Here is a 15,971-nt window from a genome sequence, read left to right as displayed (position 1 = left end):
GCTCGGCGACGGTTAATGCGTAGCGCTCACGACAGAGCTGCGTCAGAGGCGTAGCTCATGTGGAAGAATTTCAGATGCAGCAGTGCATCATCCCATCCTTCAAGGGCACCTTCTCCCAGGAGAAGAGTCCTGGATTTTAATACTCCTGGTAACTTACAGGATTTCAGCAGAAGTTTGCAGTGCTTTGCTTGCCTCCAGTTACTTGACAAGAACACAGCTGCTTTATGCTTAAAAAAGAACCCTTATTGCTAAGCTCAGGACCTCAACTGTAAAAATGCCTTGATTTTAAACCAAAAATCATAGCCTGCTGTATCTGTCCAAATAAAACCACTTTTGATGAGGCAAAAGCAGGACCCAACTCCTGAATATCAGAGGTGCAAGGACTATGGGACACCTGATGCCCTAGTGCTCCCCCAGCATCCAGCCCCCAGTTACCAGTATTGCCACCCTGCCTGGGAAAGCGAGCTTCCAGCTGCCTTTCTTCCACCTACATGTCCCCGGGTAAGGGCATTGTCACAGCAGAAGAGCTCCCCCCATATACATCCTGCCCTACACACCCCATGGTGATGTAGGGTTCCCTTACACCACAGAGCGTTTAACCCTATAGCACCTGCTGCCCTTCATCCTCATGCTGCAGCTCCTACCCTAGACCTGCCAAGAGTGCTGGGCTGTCAGAACATCCGTGCCTGGCTTTTGATAACACTACATAAACCCCTCTTCATTATCTCTACTGAAGTGTGAGGGAAGTTACTCCCATGAGAATCTGCAGCAGGACAGAGCTTATTTGGGACTGGGTAAGAAAAAATAGTGACTTACTGGTTACCTGATCTCTTGCTATTCCCAAATTTGTTTACAGAAATAGCCCAGCAAGCCAAATATACAGTTTTACTCCAGTGATCAGAAACAGTTTGAGTTGCAAAAGGGATTCTAGGAGGTAGGGCAAAAAAAATAACACCCCTTGACACAAACTCACACGCATTGGAAATCTGTTACAAACAAACAGATTCATTTCAAGACTTAATGCTTCAAGCATTTAAAGCATACAAGCAATAAGGAAGTTTCTTCTTAGGAAAAGAACTACTTCAAATTCACTGTAGCTCTGTGCTCAAGTCTCCACTGGTTCAAACTGTTACAGTTGTGTGGCCATCACTGCAGCCAGATGCACCTTATAGCCAAGAAGCCAGCCTTGGCTCTTTGCCACTACACATAATCATCTAAGGACAAAGAAAAGCTCAGGTCAAGAAGCAGCAGTAGGTTCTATCAATTATGTTGTTTAAACCCATTTTTCTATCTAGTTCAGTCAAGATGCAAGGTCAGCAGAGCTGACAATTCCAATTTCTCTCACAGTTCTTCACCTGGGAGCTCCTGCATGAGTTTTGGGACCATAAAAACACCAAGATCTAAACAATGTATCATCCAGCTCAATAGAAATATCATAATTTATTCTGTTTGTATAAAAAAAGTTATAATCATGTAACAAAACTCTGTCTTCATAAGAGGAAATATATTATTTCACATCATAAATAAATCAGCAAACATACAACCCTTGGCAACTCAAAAAAGCACTCGCCTGGTGCTTTCACGTCAGTGCTTGGGAAACAAGAAAAGCTGACATATATACACACAGGAATACAGTACCAAAAAATACTGAGGTATTTGGTTTCTCTAGAAATGAAACTTTAGGTTTGTGAAGGCAAACACTAACATCAAAATAAATAAATAGGACTGTCATATAAAAGGGGACAGCATCGGTGTTGCTTAGAATGTCAGGAATGGGAATACTGATGAGCATGCTACTTAACGTGGAGCAGGCTTAGGACAGACAAAACAAGGAGGAACAGCTCAGGAGGAGACACTGTCCTTTGATCTCTGCGTAGACATCCAGATGTTGGCTTTTAAAGTCAGAAGTCAGCAAACCTAGCTGTCTGGCTTCAGGTGAGTTCCTCTCCATTTATGACACTGTTCTGGGGTGCACGGATGGTTCCACACAAAACACAAATGACTGATCACACTGTCCCCATAGTTATTGCACTTCTGACACAGTAAGTCTGAGTTCTGACTGTATTTTCACCTGCTTTTTAGCAGCTCGGAGAAGTGGTGATGGGGCTCTGAAGGTAGCTTAAAGCACTGGAAGAGGTATGAACAGGGATGGAGACTGGAAAGTTAAAGACTGTGGTGGTCGATGCTCCTCTGTCCAACACCGACATAGCAGGGCTACCAGCTTCTGCTGAGCAGTTGGGTGCAAGGACCTGTGACTCAAACTGAAGCAGCTGCCCCATAAAGCTGAAGTTTGGGGAGATGATGCTTCTTCTCTGCTTCACAAACTCAAAGGCTTCATCCAGCTTGACTCTGTTGGTCCTCATGAGATAAGCGAGGCAGATGGTTGCTGACCGTGAAATACCAGCCTGGCAGTGCACAAATACTCTTCCTCCATCGTTTTTAACAGAGTCTGAAAGAATTAAAATAACAGTCAGCAAACAAGTCCCACTGCTTCCGGAGGTGGGAAAGCAAAGGCTGCTGCTTTACATTTCCTTTAATCCATCCCCTCCTCAGCCTAATAGGTACAGCGGGTGCTTCTGAGACAAAGAGAGCCTTTGTCCTGAGGGAACCGCCAGTCTAGCTATTTTCATTCTGGGCTCCAATTCCAATTATACTAATAGCTCCTCCAGGACACTTTAGCAGTCTTGCAAGATTACTTTAATACTGATCCGCTTAAATTCACTAGCTCTTTTCTGCGAGACCAGTGCCTCTTGATTCAAGACTTTAAACAGCTTCGCAAAACTAAGATTATTCCTCTGAGTAGAATAAAATCAATGTGGAGACGCTCCTCGAACGTATCTCCTCTATGAAATATAATTCCCCAACCTCAAATATAGGTTATACCAGAGAAAACAATGCCCGAAAATCGCTTCCCAGGGTGCATTACCCCAGAAAAAGGAAAAAAAGCTCATTTACCTATGAAATCAATCGCCTCGTTAAACCAGGAGCTGATATCTGCCTTGTGGTTGTCCTCCACGGGGATGCTTTTATAGCGATAGTGCCCTTCGAAGTGGTTGGGGCAGTTGGCCGAGACGTTGATCAGCGCCGTGATGCCCAGAGCATCCAGCATGTCCTTTCGGGACGCGTGGTACGCGCTGCCCAGGTACAGGAACGGCAGGATTTCCACAGGACCCCCCTAAAACGGGAAGAGCGGAGCCGTTATTAGCCTCAGCTCCCAGCCGACCCCGCCGCCGAGCTCCGTTCCCGGGGCTCCCCCGCTCACCTGGTCGTAGAGGGGCGTCCCGCAGGAGCTGCAGCCGGAGTCGGCGCTGCCGGGGGCGCTGCTGGCGCTGAGCGGGAGGCTGAGCCCCGTGGGGGCGGCCGGCTTGGTGCAGAGCTCGGAGCAGGCGGACGAGAAGGCTTCGTAACCTCCTGCGGGGGGAGCGGAGAGAGGCGCGGGGTGAGCGCCGAGCGGCCGCGGAGGGGGGAGCGCGGCCCCACCGCCCCGCCGCCGCCACTCACCCTTGAGGAAGCAGATGCGGGCGCCGCGGGCCTCCCTGCAGAGGGTGCCGAGGGCCAGCAGCAGCGTGCTGTCGCGCTTGGGCAGCTCCAGGTCGGCGCTGCGCTCGTCCAGCAGCACCACGGTGTGCACGAGCCCCTGGCGCAGGCGGGCGCGGAGCTCCTCGTTGGGGACGACGTGTTCCAGGGCCAGGGCGCCCTTGGCGCGGCGGCGGACGATGGTGCTGAGGCGCACGTTGCACGAGCCGCGGATGTGAGCGGCGTTGAAGGAGAAGAAGGAGCGGCAGTCGAGGACGAGGCACTGCGCGGCGCGCTCCTGCAGCAGCCCCCGCAGCGCCTCGCACTCCAGCGCGCACACCCGCAGGTTCACCATGGCGGAGGAAGACGAGGAGGGAAGAGATAGAAGAAGACAGGGACGAGGCGAGGCGGTCCGGAGGTGCTGTCGTTCCCCAGCCCGGCCGCGCTCGCTCTCGCTCCCGCCTTTATATCCGGGCGCGCGCCGCCGCGCCGGCGTTTTCTCAATGGGGCCCCGCGGGGGGGGGGGAGGGCGGGAGGAGGGTGGAGGTCACGTGGGCGCCCGCGAAGACGTCACCTTGGCGGCGCGCCAGCTGCAGGGCGCGTCCGGCCCCGCCGGGGATGACGTCACCCCCGGAGCGCGGGAGCGCGCCGGCGCGGGCACGCGCAGGGACTCACGGGAGCGCACAAACGCGAACCCCTAGACAGAGTTCTGGGCCCCTCACCACAAGAAGGATGTTGAGGCTCTGGAGCGAGTCCAGAGAAGAGCAACAAAGCTGGTGAGGGGGCTGGAGAACAGGCCTTATGAGGAGCGGCTGAGAGAGCTGGGGGTGTTTAGCCTGGAGAAGAGGAGGCTGAGGGGAGACCTCATTGCTCTCTACAACTACCTGAAAGGAGGTTGTGGAGAGGAGGGAGTTGGGCTCTTCTCCCAAGTGACAGGGGACAGGACAAGGGGGAATGGCCTCAAGCTCCGCCAGGGGAGGTTTAGGCTGGACATTAGGAAAAAATTTTTCACAGAAAGGGCCATTGGGCACTGGCAGAGGCTGCCCAGGGAGGGGGTTGAGTCACCTTCCCTGGAGGTGTTTAAGGCACGGGTGGACGAGGTGCTGAGGGACATGGTTCAGTGTTTGATAGGAATGGTTGGACTCGATGATCCAGTGGGTCTCTTCCAACCTGGTTATTCTATGATTCTATGATTCTATATATGCACTCACACACACACGTATAAATGTATATAGACTTACACATGCACGCCCCATCTATGTGTACGCATTCATATACACACAAATATACACATATATATACACACGCATGCCCCTATACATGTACGCATTCATATATACACATGTAAACAGGCACATACATGCACAAATATAAATATGAACGTATATAAATAGATGTGTGCACCCATGCACATGCATACACACACAACGTATATCAACATATATAAACAGGCATACACATATGCACATCCCTATTTGTGTACACATTCGTATACACCCAAACATACATATATATACACATATATAGACATATATATACACACACATATATATAGACATATATATACACACACATATATATATGTCTATGTCTATATATGTGTCATATATATATATGACATATATAGACATATATAGACATATAAAAATAGACATACACATGTGCACCTTTATACATGCACAAATATACATATGGACATGTTCACATATATAAATAGACATATGCACACCCCTGTACAGGTACACATTCATATGCATACTAACATGCATATAAACATATATAGACATGCATGTATGCACACCCCTATGTGTGTACACATTCATATACACCCAAATAGACATACTTATACACATATATACATAAATACATATATACACACATATACACATATATACATATATATACACATATATACATATATACATATATAAACAGGCATACACATGTGCACCTTTGTACATGCACACACACAAATAAACATAACAAATACACATATGAACATAGTCACATATATAAATAGACATATGCACACCCATACACATGTAGACACACACGACATATATACATGTATATAAATAGGCATATGCACACCCCTATGCATGTACGCATTCATATGGACCCAAATATACCTATATATACACATATATAAGTAGGTATGCATATGCACACCCCTATACATGTATGCACTCACATACAAACATACATATATATACACATATATAAGTAGGCATACACATATGCACACATGTACACGCACAAATATACATATAAACAGACATGCACACTCATACACATGTACACACACACGACATATCCACGTATATAAATTGGCATACCTGTATGCACATCCCTCTACATGCATGTACACACATGCACATGGGTACTATACACACAAACATACAATAAACGTACATATACACATAGAGATAAATGTACACACATACACATAACTGCACACGCACATATATACATAAACACAGGTGCCTACATAAACAGGCATGCCTGCCTACAGACATGGAAGTAGATGATCTTCAAGGTCCCTTCTGACTCAAAATATTCTGTGATTTTATGATATACACATATACAAATGTCCTCTGTCCCCTGCCCCACTGCTCTGGTCTCGGCTGGGGCAGCCTTTGTCTGTCCCTGTCCCCCCACCCAGCACTGGCTGCTCCCCCCTTTCCCACAGAAATTAGAGCACTGCTGGTAGGATATGGAGCCATGGGTGAGGGCATGCTTATGCCCCTAAAATGTATGTATAAAGAGACCAGCATATGCATATATATATTTGTATTCATGCCTCTGCATTCATAGACGTATATTCATGTACAGACATATCTAGGCATAAATATATACATGCATACATATATTTGTATATATATTTATAATGTAAACACATATTTGAGAGCTGTTCCCACCATGTTTTATGTGTAAGGAAAAAAATGCAGTAGCCCTGCAGCCCACGCGAAGCTCGTCTTTCTCGCTGAGAACAACCCCAGCAGTTGGGGCTGCCCAGTAACTGGCAGTGGAATGGTGGGAGCTCTCTTCTTTTCCCCTCTTGGTAGTGCATCAGCACTTCCCATAAGTTTTCTTTTCCCCGTGGGCGACCGTCTTCCATCAAGACACTCGTGTGCTTCTTACTCAGGGCTTCCAGTCAGCGCTGCTTCCACTTCCCCTGCATCCTCGCAATGCTGCTCTGGCCCTGCTGGCTCCTGGCCCCCAACACACTCTCCCACTCTGTCCCTTTTCTCCCAGGTCTTTTTCAGTGACTCCTCTTCCTCCCCCCGCTGTGCTGCTCCTTCCTCGCCCCCTTCAGCAGTTTTCCCTTCTCCAGCTGCTCCTTTCCGAGGAGCCCTCTCCATCCACCCTTTGCCCTGGGGCTCCTCTCCCACCCTCCTGCCCCACCAGCACTGAGGGCTGCCAACCATCCCTCCGCAAGTTTTCCAGATTTAACCACCTCAGACCTTCTTCTGAACCCAGCCTGACCCTGTGTCTGGCCGAGAATTCCAGGGCTTTCCAGGCTCTCGTGGGTGGCTGGGAGGAAGGGACATGGGGAAGGGAAAAGGCAGGCGGGTGCCAGCCCCGGCTCACCCACTTATCGCAGGAGCATCTCAGCTCTGCTGAGCTGTGGGGTTCTTGCCAGAACTGCAGCCTCAAAGCGAATCTGTTTTTTCAACACATTCCTTAAAAATAAACACAGGATTGCGCTTTTCATTCCATTTATTTATTGTTGTTCTTTTAATGGGGAGTTGGAAACAGACTGTGAGAGAAACACTCATACTCTTCAATACTGGGAAATTACTCTGCTCAACCACACTGTCACCCGCTCTGTTCCTGGGACCCCACAGCTGTCCACAGGGGATCGCTGGGTGAGAATCACGAGTCCATGAGTTCAGCAGGTGACACGTGTCCCTCTGCACCACAAGCACATGGGAGCAGCCACCCTGCATGTCCTCCTCCGATGCACTCCAAGCCAATTCCTCTGAAGGCATTGCTGCAACACCACGGCATGGCCAAGCTCTGGTGACCTTGTACGTCATCTGTCAATGCCACCCTACTCACATTATTCTAAGGAGCTGAACAGCAGGAATTATCAATGATCGATTGCTTGGCAGCTTTTTGCAGCAGAAACCCATATAGCAGATGGCCACAAGGCGGGACTTCATTCATCACTTTTTCCTAGAGAAAATTTCATCCTTTTGATATGGACCTCAGACATTGACCTTTCTGTACACTTATACCCAGGAATCACTTCACTGTACTCCTTCGGAGTGATTTTAGGCACCACTGGGCAGGAGCACGGGACTCTGCTCAAGGCTAAGCAAAGAAACCCTGCAGGGTTAGGAGCTGGGAACATCCTTCTCCCACGGGAATTGACCAGAATGTTAAACTACTCCAACCAGCCCAAAGCCTCATGCATTCCAAGAGCAAGAGCACAGGTTGAGAGGCTTCATTTGAACGCTTTAATGGAAAGCGGTTTATTTAGTGATGCTGTGCCACTAGTCCCTCGTTAGTGGGAACAGCCAGTCCTGGCTCACAGACACAGGTATCCCTATTCCTCTGCCAGTTTTTTGGTGTTCCGAACTCTCTCAGCGTCTCTCACAGAAAACAAGGCTAAATGACTGAGAATTTTTCCCTCCAGTTTGGCAGCCTCAATTTTTGCCAGGTTTAAAGAAATTGCCATGTCTGATACCCGCACAGCTAAGTGAGAATGTGCTCTCAATGGCAACCACCTTTCCAGTTGTGATGTTAACCAGCATCACACAAATATTAAATACCAGCCAGACATCGTGGACCTTGACTGCTCTGAGACAGTGCAGGGGAGACACCCAGCAGAGCCCTTTGCGCAAAGGGAATTTACCTCCACAACAATGATAATTGCTCTTCGATGGACTTATGTAATTATGAAACTTTTGAATCTCTTGTTTACATCCAGTACAAATCAAGGAGAAAAAAATTCATCACATGTGGCAGTGTGTACTTAATCACTTACAGTCCTGGACTAGCTATTTCCTTCTTTACTCTATTTTCATTTTCTTTTCTTAAATAAACCTACCAGAAGAATGAAAAAAATGAAAATACAAAACAGAGCTGAAGTGGCTTTTAGGAGCTAGCTTTGACCTGAATGAATTTCTTAAGGGTTAGATTTCCTGCCTTAACAAAAGCCAGGAAATACAAAATTAACCCCTTCCTCCAAAACAATCTATGTTTGCAGTGGACCACAATGTCATTGTAAGGGTAATAATAGAAACAAGAGCATCAAGTGTAGGGGTGGGAGGTGATGTTTGGATCCGATTTGACTGCCAGCATTCAGGCTCCCTTTGTCTAGGGTTTTAACAGTTCCTGCATTGCTGCACCAAAATCTGTACCAAGCCCATAGCAACGTGAGAGCCCCGTGAGTGTGAGCCCTCACTTGTGGCATTGGAGACTTCTTGGGAAAATGACTTCATAGCAATTTCATCATGTTACAGCTGAACGTGTTTTCTTTGCCTCAGCAGGACCTGAGATCCGTCTGGCTTTCTCCAGAGGCTCCCAGTGCATCCTGGTCGATGTTTATCTCGAAGGGTAATAGGGGGCTGCAGACAGTTTCTGCATTGACTGGCACAGAGGCCAATTTGTTAGCAACTTGGTGACAAATGTAGATAACCCCTGGCCTGGAACTAGCCCATTGCACAAACCAGTTACCCAGTAATACTGGTTATTCAGGCTTTTAAGCTAGTCACTCACGGCCAAAATCAATCCTGAACCATTCCAGCAAAGCCAGAATTACAGCACCGTTGGACCTGACCTAAGCCTGGGTCTTGCTGCCCTCAGTGCAAGTTTTGTCTGAATAAAGATATGAAGGATCAAGCCTCAACACTTGAGACACAGAACAAAAATGCATGTGGGAACATTTGGAAACTGTGCTGGATGCATTTCTTCAGCATGTGTAACATTTTCTCCGAATTCAGTTTCACAATCCAGCATTTCCTTTTGTAAATATTTGGACACATTTTGGAGGCACAGATTCACAAGAAACAGGAGGAGAGAGAGAGGAGAGGAGAGGAGAGGAGAGGAGAGGAGAGGAGAGGAGAGGAGAGGAGAGGAGAGGAGAGGAGAGGAGAGGAGAGGAGAGGAGAGGAGAGGAGAGGAGAGGAGAGGAGAGGAGAGGAGAGGAGAGGAGAGGAGAGGAGAGGAGAGGAGAGGAGAGGAGAGGAGAGGAGAGGAGAGGAGAGGAGAGGAGAGGAGAGGAGAGGAGAGGAGAGGAGAGGAGAGGAGAGGAGAGGAGAGGAGAGGAGAGGAGAGGAGAGGAGAGGAGAGGAGAGGAGAGGAGAGGAGAGGAGAGGAGAGGAGAGGAGAGGAGAGGAGAGGAGAGGAGAGGAGAGGAGAGGAGAGGAGAGGAGAGGAGAGGAGAGGAGAGGAGAGGAGAGGAGAGGAGAGGAGAGGAGAGGAGAGGAGAGGAGAGGAGAGGAGAGGAGAGGAGAGGAGAGGAGAGGAGAGGAGAGGAGAGGAGAGGAGAGGAGAGGAGAGGAGAGGAGAGGAGAGGAGAGGAGAAGAATTCAGGGATGAAATGTTACAACATACAGAATACAAGCAATATAGAATTACCGATGACTCATACCACAATAAACCCATTTTTTTATACATTTACATCCTTTATTTTTATGCATTTAACCCTTTTGCCAGGGTTTGGCTGAGCTTAGACTGCCTCAGATTCTTCATGTTGGAGTTGATGAGGTGGAGGAATGAGGAGGCACAAGGGTCAATACCAACAACGTGAAAATCAAATTTGAGCTGGGGTCTCACTCCCAGGAAGGCAGGCTGGAAAACCTGCTATGGCCTCATTTCTGTGTGCCATGTTTGCTGTGTAACTATTTCTTGCTGAGTGGAAAACAGCTGATGCAGTGGCTTGGGTGTTTCACCTGAGGACATATCCTTGATACAGGCGTACACTGAGGAATAAGGAAAGCCCCTTTCTCCCAGCCCTGCCTAGGGAAATCCCAGCTCGCTGTTGCCCAGGCTGCTCACTGCCTCCTGCTCTCCAGGCTGTGGGCAGAGCAGGCACTGGCAGCACTGGGTGCTTTTCCTGCACGCGTGTGGACCACGATGGTCACTCCCTGGACTCCAGACTCTTCATCTGTCTCTGCTGTATTTTTAACGCAGAGCCATGAGCTCCCCATCACTCCGTGACGCCACGGGCGGCAGGACATGCCCTGCCAGCTCCCCAAAAATGAGAGCCCTTGGAGCCAGCCCCATGCTGCAGCTGAGCTCTTGCCGTCAGCTCTTCATCTGCTGCTCAGTTACATGACCTGAGGCACCCAGCACCGTATGACCCCGTACATGTGTGTGTGCCTGTCACAGGGTCCCACATACGGCATCTCGTGGCTTGAAACCCAAGGCCCTTGAGAAGTCAGCAGCATGGATGGTCTCCCCTGGTAATTTTGCAAGTGGCTCTGTGTCTGCTTGAGCAGCTAATGCAAGTCAGGAGTTCTGCTCTCTCTTCTAGTGACTCACCGAGCTGCCTAAGGCAAGTTGCTTAGTGCTGCGTTTTAACATGATTATAGGCATTAGGCAGCCAGTCTGGGATGGCATGGATTTGATATTCAAAATCATCAAATACCTGCCTCCAAAGGAAAATCTCTGGGAATTAGTGGCACCGATACAGTTCACAGCACTGGGATCAGCTTAGTAGGGCAAATGGTTTAGGCGATTTAATCCTACATTTAATTGCCTCTATTAATCTGCTATGAATCATGCTATGCACTGGGCATAAGGGTATTTATTCAATAAAATCACTGTATTTGTAAAGTTCTCATATTTCAAGATGAAAGATCTTAGATATATAATAAAATATACTTAGGGGAAATTACCCTTCTTACTGCTTGAATGTGTATTTTCTCAATAGCATCCTATAATGGCTACCATGGTAAGGCAAGGCTTCCGTGGGAGGAGGGTGAATTTGAATAGAAAACAATGACGTACCTCTCACCAAGAAGCAGGGAGAGGCGTGCTCTCCTGTCCAGGAGTATGAGAGGCGAGTTTATTGCTAGTCATGTGGTGTCAGTGTTTTGTGGGTGCAGTGACTATGTATGAGCTTCAGATTCCCAGAACCATCAGCTCTCATAAAGATTGAGATAAGAGCTGCTAAGGCACTGCCATTTGCAGGTAGTTCTTCTGTTCTGTTTATCTGTGGCATCTTTACAGGGAGATGAAGGCTTCATAAATGTACATGGCACACAGTAACCAACAGAAAAGCAAAGGGGATGATTTTGAGCCTGAGATCACTCTGGCTTGTGCCCATTAGGATGGAGCAGAGCTGGGAGGAATACAGCTGGAGTCTGGCATCTTGTTACCTGTCTTGGAGGGAGCACAAACCAGTTTTCCATTAGCTACAGTTAAATCTCTTCCCACCAGCTCGTGGGGGTGCAAGGGTCTGTAAAGCTAGTGCAACCAGCTACTGTGGGATTTCCCCAGAGTTAAGACCCTGGGAAAGAGTTTCAAGCTCAGAGTCCCTGCACATACCAAGTGCTCCCAACTCAGTAATAACTTTGGGTGGATGAAGGAAGCTTTAGGACTAACAGGGCTGCAAGCTGCAGAGGTGACAGAAAGGCACTTCTGCTCCTTCTTGAAGTCCTGTGCTAAGTGCAGGAATTAAGGACCCAGAAGTCAAGCCTTCCCGGTGTTCTCACATTGTTTATCTTCACTGTTTCTACCATCCACCAGGTCTAAATTTGTCTCACCACCTATTGGCGTTGAAAGTGAATGTTGAGGGGACATAAAGGGAGGATGTAGTAGAAAAAGCAGCTCTAAACTGTATGAATAATGTGAGGTTTCTGTTATCAAAAGCCACAATTCCCCATATTCTTGGATTATGGAGCAAACCAGTGTGGAGACCTAAGAGTGCCACTTTGTAGAATGATCTATAAAAATAAAGAAACTTGTAATGGAAACAAAGAACAAAGAAATTCCAGTGGGTACTGTATTGCACACACTCCTTGGAGTCCCTTTGTCATTCATCTACCTTTTGCTGTGCTTTTTAGTATGAGCTCCCAAGATAACTTTATATTTAATCTGTAATTGTTAAAAAATACCCCCATATCAGTAAATACAGAACTGCTTATTCATTTTCTGCTATGCAGTTTGTTAAAATATTTGCAATATGACATGATTCTCTCATGTGATAGAGTGAGGTGATATTTGTGTGTAATAGCGGTTAGTGAAAAGACAGTATTAGTCATATGAGAGAATAATGACTGTTTTGAATATGAAAACCTTTAGGCTGTGGAAAAAGCCAAACTTTGGCCCACTGTGTTGTTTTCAGAAGTATATGAGAACATAGGGGACAGAGTGACTCACAGTGTAGTGTCACCGAGTGTCACCTCGAGTGGGACAGGCACGATATCCAGGAGAGGGATCTAATGACCCGTTTCTTTGTCAATGAAATGCCTTGTCACAGCCACCTGTGACTTGCCTGCATTGCTCATGCCCCATTTGACCCGATAAAGCTCAGCACTGAGCTGATCTCATTGCCTCGCTGTGAAACCTTCAGGTGAGCTTAGCAAGTGTTCGTGCTGTCCTTCTCTGAAGCGTTAGGCAAACTGTTTCTTGACGGGGATGAATGAGGAGTGAAGTCATACGGCAGTGTTGGCTCAAACGAATTTGCCCAAACATGGGACGTTTCTCTCGGGGGTGGCCACACGTGTGGCCAGACGCCCTGCAGCTCTTGGAGCCCTTCACAAGCTGTGATTTCACCTTGGCCACCGCATAAAATGCTGAGCTCTGTTTAGATAGAGGCCCAGCCAAAGGGACACTCATAGTAATGCACTTTTTAGAGGGTATTTTTTACAGCTGCTGTGAAAAAACCACCCTTCCTGATAAAGGCAGAAGGCATCCCATAAAAGCAGCAGGCAGAGGGAAGCCCTAAAATGGAAAGGGTTGAAAGTTGGGGGAAACTTTTCTTTGAGCGTGGCAGCTCCTGGATGCCACAAGCAGCCAGAGAATCCCATGATGGTCACAGCTTCGTGTGGACGGGGACCCTGCGGAGCCCAGACCTGGGGCAGCAGCGAGGGACCTCTGGGTCTGGCAAAGGGCTGCACTGGCAGCAAGAGAGGGAAGGCAGGGATACTTTCTGATTTTAAAAGAGATCTGCTTACTAGAAGGTTATGCTGAGAAGCAGAGTGTCTCAGACAGAAAGTGGGGACGAGAGTCCAAATGTTTTCCCAAGGCTTCCCGCTTCCCTATGTTCTTAGATGTGTTATGGCCTTGAGAACAGCTCTTGTGTGTAATCAGGTAAATCAACAATTAACCCCCCAATTAACCGATTGAACCATTCACAAGCAGAATCAGGCTTCAGAGAAAACAAATTAGAATTGAATAGATAATAAAATATTTTTGTTTTCGAACAAGCAAATATAAGATCCTTATACTGGAGTTATATTTGAACACAATCCCTCACTTGAACACCTAGAATTTTGAAAACACGTGAAACGTGAGTAAGGGGCTGAATTTCACCATTTGGGCTCTGAACAGTTTAATAATTCAAGGTATTTTTTCCTCTCTTTTTCCTCTCTGTCCAGTTCAGGTTTAGTTCACACATTAGGTCCACCAGTGGGATTTGTCACATCAATCAGCGATCACTTTTCCCTCCTCAGCACTCATTTTTTCTTTCTTGAAAAAGTGGAACAAGAACTGAAATTAGCTAAAGGAGTCAGGCGAATTCTCAGTTGGTAAATACAAGAGGAGCATGAATCATCCTCTTATAGAAATGACGAGAAAGGATGGAAAAGGTAGCGGTTTGGGAGAAACAAGTTATGTTCTACATGGCTGATTCAGCTCTCTGGACTGAAAATGAATCATCAGAATATTTAAATTGCATTACCAGTATTAACACACACAAACCCCCCAATTTCAGGAAGCCTTTGTTATGAAACAAATTTGATAACGGGTAACAAAAGAACAAAGGGACAGCTTCCTAAAAGCCCTGTACTCGCTCAGCTCTCCTGCATGTTCCAGCCTGCAGAACCCTCAGCGAACTGGAGTTTGCTGCAACAGCAATCACTATGTCCTAGACACAGCAGAGCACTTCAGAGCCTTCTAACCCCAAATCCTGCAGAAACCAGAAGACAGACTCTTCTTTACCCTCTAGAGCTTTTACACTTCAGCAGTGAGGTGAAGTTTTTAAAACAAAGGAATTACCCAGTGGAGAGTACACGCCAAAGGTTCGTTATTTCTGAGCAGCGTACCATGAGCTGACGACACAGACATCGCGTTGGAGTCCCGAGTAGGAGGTTTGACACTGCAAACATGGCTTTTCATATGTAATTGCACCTGAGCCCAAGTTACAGCTTCAATGAAGATGTAACACATCAAATTTCAGGCAGATTCTAGGTGGAGATAACAGAAAGGTTAAAGGATAGTTTAAAATCTCCGTATTTTCCTTCCATCATACTGGCTTGGCTTAGCTCAGCTGGGATAAAGAAGTGACTCATGTGTCTAGGGACACTTTCCTTTGCATAGGAAGGGCAGTCACTGCCAGGACATAGCGCAGCAGAAACAGCAAAGCAAACCACAAGACTTTTACATAATGAGTTGCAAAGTTTTTGTAGTGAAGTATCTCGTTCCTATATCTGTATGTTCCATACATGTTTGTCACATTAAAAATTCTCAGTACTGAAAGAAATGTGTCTTCAGTAGCTGGATCTTCAGAGGCATCAAAAGGAGGTAGAAATCCATCTCTTTTTTTTTGTGAGTTTTTAGTTTAAATGTTCTAGCTTCCCTCTCAAATCTCCAGTTTAGTCTTTCAGCACTAACACTAAGGAATGAAAGCTTTCATTCTCCGCTAGCAAGGAAGAATCATAATGAAGATCAGCCAAAATCCTGACAAGCTATTTTTAACAAAAGCTTTTTAATGAAAGAATGTGTATTCCTGAAGTAAACATGGACAGGAAAAGCAGAAAGGAAGAGTGACAGGCAGGGAGACAAATGCTTCTTCGCAAAGAAGCCTTTGAAATATCTGGAGGTTTGCAGCAAAAGGTTATTTACCAGGAACGTCAGCCAGTCCCAGTGCAGATGGTTCCCATTACTGCAACATCAAGAGACCAGCAAGGCTAAAAATATGTGTTTGCTTTTTTAGAAATTAGACTTTGTTTTCTGAACTTTAAAAATAATAATCACTCTTACGCAATTTCTGTAACTTAGAATTATTTTCTTGGAATATTGTTTGGCATGCTGGTTGGGTTGCAGGCTCTGTGCCATTGCTATTACTCACAACCTTTCTCCCTGAGGACTTTGTGATATATCTTTTACTTAGAAATAGGAGGAGGGCACATTACACTGAAACCAATGACTTTTGTTTATAATGTATCAGTGACAAAATATCTGAATTACTGCTCCGGGTCAGTTTCTTGCCTGGCGTAAATGTGTGATGCTCCCACAGAGTGCATCAGAGTACTGGATGAAGCTATCATGGGACTCTG

General features: G+C 46.7%; 1 protein-coding gene across 2 annotated transcripts; it reads right to left on the bottom strand.

The window, feature by feature from the left end:
• Nucleotides 1-1,421: 1,421 nt before the first annotated feature.
• Nucleotides 1,422-3,961, bottom strand: DUSP1 (dual specificity phosphatase 1). 2 transcript variants are annotated; one of them, XM_069869059.1, is made up of 4 exons: nucleotides 3,502-3,959; nucleotides 3,263-3,411; nucleotides 2,956-3,175; nucleotides 1,422-2,449 (listed from the first exon to the last, which is right to left on the bottom strand). In XM_069869059.1, the coding sequence occupies exons 1-4, from the start codon at nucleotides 3,869-3,871 to the stop codon at nucleotides 2,079-2,081; spliced, it is 1,110 nt and encodes a 369-aa protein (XP_069725160.1). In that variant the 5' UTR covers nucleotides 3,872-3,959; the 3' UTR covers nucleotides 1,422-2,078. The 2 variants fall into 2 exon arrangements, with proteins under 2 accessions (XP_069725160.1, XP_069725159.1); XM_069869058.1 differs by having other exon boundaries at nucleotides 3,263-3,961.
• Between the last annotated feature and the right edge of the window lie 12,010 nt (nucleotides 3,962-15,971).

Source organism: Phaenicophaeus curvirostris, chromosome 15, assembly GCF_032191515.1.
Source record: "Phaenicophaeus curvirostris isolate KB17595 chromosome 15, BPBGC_Pcur_1.0, whole genome shotgun sequence".
Lineage (NCBI taxonomy): Eukaryota > Metazoa > Chordata > Aves > Cuculiformes > Cuculidae > Phaenicophaeus > Phaenicophaeus curvirostris.
Note: the sequence above shows the minus strand (reverse complement) of the source record. Positions and strands in the feature narration are given on the sequence as shown.